At 42.1% G+C, this 3,890-nt stretch overlaps 1 protein-coding gene across 2 annotated transcripts; it reads left to right on the forward strand.

Annotated features, from left to right (window-relative positions):
- The first annotated feature begins 338 nt into the window (after positions 1-338).
- alkbh7 (alkB homolog 7) lies at positions 339-3,192 on the forward strand. 2 transcript variants are annotated; one of them, XM_020653678.2, is made up of 4 exons: positions 342-744; positions 1,454-1,627; positions 1,715-1,839; positions 2,375-3,192. In XM_020653678.2, the coding sequence occupies exons 1-4, from the start codon at positions 469-471 to the stop codon at positions 2,493-2,495; spliced, it is 696 nt and encodes a 231-aa protein (XP_020509334.1). In that variant the 5' UTR covers positions 342-468; the 3' UTR covers positions 2,496-3,192. The 2 variants fall into 2 exon arrangements, with proteins under 2 accessions (XP_065820776.1, XP_020509334.1); XM_065964704.1 differs by having other exon boundaries at positions 339-744; positions 1,454-1,839.
- The last annotated feature ends 698 nt before the right edge of the window (positions 3,193-3,890 follow it).

The raw sequence follows: 3,890 nt of genomic DNA on the forward strand, positions 1-3,890 counted from the left end.
GTTTTCATATAAACTCTGTTATGAACGTGAATGTACCCGTTTTGTTATTCTGTCCCCTGGCGTCCTTTCTTTTGCTTTATATTGTTTATTTTATTTATGTCTGTTTTTTCCCGTTTTTTATCATTTAGGTAGGATATCTGTTTGTTTGTTTTTTGTATATTTTTTACTCAATTGTTTTTTACGTATTGCATGTTTTTTGTGATCAGCATGTTTAAGTTACGAGTGTTTATTTGATAAATACATGTGATGCAGGTGAAGGTAGAAATCAATGAGTAATCGTGATCTCAACATCAACCCCTCTCTGCGTTTGCGTGTGTTTACTCCCGGAAGACTACACCTCCCACAATGCATTGCGCGTCCAACATGGCGTCTCACCTCGCAGTGTGACATTTGTCAACAAGACCAAACCGTTGCTAAAGGAAAAAAGGACAGTGCACCGAGGTCGGTACTGACGTCACAGAGAGGAGGATGAAACTGCTGCTGACGGTGTTGAGACGAACCCAGAAACCGGCTCTTTACGGCGGACACCGGAACCGGAGTCTGAGCTCCTCTCCCAGCAGCGGCCTCTCACCTGTCCGGGATGACGCTCTGGTCGTCGGGTCAAGCCAGGAGCTCGTGCGGAGACTCGGCTCGCAGGTGGAGGTGAGGACGAGCTTCATCACGGAGGAGGAGGAGGGGGCTTTTCTGCAGGAGCTGGAGCCTGGCCTGAAGAAGAAGCGTTATGAATATGACCACTGGGACGATGTAAGTCATGGTAGTGATGGTACACGCATTAAGAGTTACTCAAGTAGAAGGTTAAAGTTAAAGTACTGATTTAACTAACCTCATGAAAGTGACTGTGTTATAAAAGTTAAATGATGTCACTGTTGTCACTGTTGAGGACATTTTTTTTACCTCTGTGTTTTTGTGCAAAGCTGAAGCCTCAGATTCAGAAGAGTACTACGGAAGCCCTGAGCTGCTTTCCATCACTAGTGGTGCTTTCCATTTACCTCGGAAGTCGGATTTCGGAGCTGGGAATGACGTCACACTGAGTTTTAGTTGTACGAATTTGCAACAAGCAGAGAGCTTGAAAGAAAGCCCTCTCTCAAAGACTCTGGCAACAATTAAGAAAAGCAACAAGTGCGCCTCCAGTAGTAACTTTGTTTTGTTGTTATGGCGACAATTAGACAACATAACCACAGATATAACTTGCACTTGCGATTTTTTTTAAGGACTAAGTACAGTTACAGCTTGAACTGTTGATGCACTGTTCAAAGCCGTGTGCAAATGTGCTCACATTTTTCACAAATCCTTTTAAGGCCACAGTTCAACGGACAAAAGCAACACAAAACTCTTTCTTCCCAGATGGTTGCATTTCGATCAGTTATTATAATTTCACTGAAGTAATAACACAGCTAGAGCAGAGTGACACTCATCTTAGGTATGTGTGCTGTGTTTACTCCCCCACATTCAGGCGATTCACGGGTACCGAGAGACGGAGAGAGCGAGGTGGGGTGCGGCCTGTGAGGAGGTCTTGAACCGTGTCCGGTCCTCCGCCTTTCCTGAGGGTAGTCAGCTCCTCGGGCCTGTGCACATTTTAGATCTGGACAAGAACGGCTTCATCAAGCCTCACATAGACAGTGTCAAGGTAGCTGTCTTTCTTTTTTTTCTCACTCCACAGAAAGTACCTTCAGGATGTTTGTTCTCATCATTTGGCTGTCATTTTTGTTTTCAGTTCTGTGGTAGCACCATCGCCGGGTTGAGTCTCCTGTCTGACAGTATCATGCGCCTGGTGAGGGAGGATAACAGCAGTGAATGGTTGGACCTGCTGTTGCCGCGACGCTCCCTCTACATACTGAGGTTCAGTATTTACTGCACTCTACTCAAATAATATCATTAGGTTTAGTTTGAACAGGAAGTATGTGAGATCCTTATGACTACGCAGGGATGTCAATACACAAGGAAACGGCTCGGCTCAGAACAGGCTGTTTCTGTGTCTGTACCTTTAAATATGTAAATGAGCTGTGTCTGACCACGCCCCCTCTCTGGAAGGAGATGTGGCTCGGTCTTTCTCGCTCCGTGTCCTATTGTTTACGGTGAGAAGTCAGACTCAGAGGGCAGAACAAACACCTAGCTGTGGGAGTGTCACCCACCTGGGGGAGGGGCTTCTGCCCTTTGTGATGTCATGAAGGGAAAATCTCCAAACGGCCTGTTTGAGCACACATTTTCTGAAAAGTGGAGCAGGCAAAAGACGGAGAGGATGGACTTTTCTCATCATTTGGGGGGTTTGTAGACAGACTAGAGACACATATTAGTGATTACAGAATTACAGAATATGTGACCTTTAAGCAAACAGTAATTTATTTATTGTCCTGTTCCTTTCACTTCCATTCAGGGATGAGGCGAGATATAACTTCACTCATGAGATCCTGAAAGAGGAAGATTCTGTGTTCAGTGGACAGCGAGTGCCCCGTCTGCGCCGTATCTCGGTCATCTGTCGGAACCTCCCGGGTTAACTCCCGCTTGGACTCAAATTGAAACACTGACAGAACAAAACCTGAATTTTGAGGACTGTTATCTTTATTCAAAAAAATGAAGCAGTTAACCCTCATTCTATTTAATGCAAGTGTCAAACTGAGATACTCTTCACACTGCACTGTTGTGTTGTCAGCTCACATCTGTCAAAGTATGTATTACACTCAAGATCAAGATCGCTGAATGAGCCAATAACTGTTTCCCGTGGAGCAGAAGCAACGGCTGATTTAAAGTAAACATGTTTCTGCACAACTCTACACAAACACTGAATCATCTTTCCTGCCGATTAAAGATACATTCAGTTATGAATCACAGCAGGAATGTTAGATATTGATGTATAAAATATCAGTTTATGAAAATGTGGATACACCATTAAAGGCGCAGAGAGTCTATTTTCAATAGAGCCTGCTGCAAACACTTTGATTTTGACATTTATTTCGTGCCTCTCTACTTCTGTATAATACAGACTCTTTGTGAATAATTTACAAATAAAAACTTGGCTGTAAAAAGGCTCTCCTCGCTTTAATAATAATGATAATACTGCACGGCTAATGTTAGACGTTTCTTTGAGGGAATGGGATTCTCTTGTGTTAAAGATGGCTTGTTTTCTCTTTGTGGTTTAACACAGAGAAAACAGTTCTGTAATCTTTGTCCATGTTATAAATATGCTAAAACATCCGTCACACGCTGCACAGGAGGATCAGATCACTTCATATTTTCAGAAACATCGATTATCGGAGGGTGAAGAAGGCAAGATAATGAGAATTAAAATGATGCACTAGCAAATCATAGTCAAACAAACAAATTACATTATTATTACTACAACATGATCTGCACTATTTATATTACTGTCATCAATACATAACCCAACAACACACTACACTGGAACACAATTGATATGGTCCATTACCCACTTTTTTTTTTGTTCTTTTTTATTTTATCATTCCTCAATAGTTTTCTTCTTTCCCTTTGTTTTGAATATGCCCTTCCTGGTGCCTCCATCCTCTCAGTGATCCATCTTTAAACACTAAGGTTAAAAAAGGATAGACTTCAGGACAACGATAATAATAACAAATACAAAAACATACAAATACAAAAAAATAAATAAATAAAATGCCTTAAAGAAATTAATCAGATAATACCTCCAAGCACCAGCACAAACAGATCCCCTCCCATCAGGTCTGGGGGTTGTTCAAGCTTGGCGGGAGGGTAGCAATAGGCAACCCTATCAGCTGCCCCCCCATTGATTATTAACAATGGCATGCTGGATCTATTGTATGGCTGGCATATTTAAGTCACTTTTGATGTCTTTTACACATTTTTAAAAGTTCTTCAGTTGATTTGTTTGAGTCCCAATTCAACTGAAGTTTCCACTT

This window comes from Labrus bergylta, chromosome 16 (assembly GCF_963930695.1).
Source record: "Labrus bergylta chromosome 16, fLabBer1.1, whole genome shotgun sequence".
Lineage (NCBI taxonomy): Eukaryota > Metazoa > Chordata > Actinopteri > Labriformes > Labridae > Labrus > Labrus bergylta.

Bases quoted from the DNA above. Each gene is read 5' to 3' on its own strand.
- alkbh7 (XM_065964704.1), top strand. From the start codon at position 469: ATGAAACTGCTGCTGACGGTGTTGAGACGAACCCAGAAACCGGCTCTT. The intron at 745-1,453 runs GTAAGTCATGGT...CCCCACATTCAG, and splicing joins AATATGACCACTGGGACGAT to GCGATTCACGGGTACCGAGA. The intron at 1,840-2,374 runs GTTCAGTATTTA...ACTTCCATTCAG, and splicing joins CGCTCCCTCTACATACTGAG to GGATGAGGCGAGATATAACT.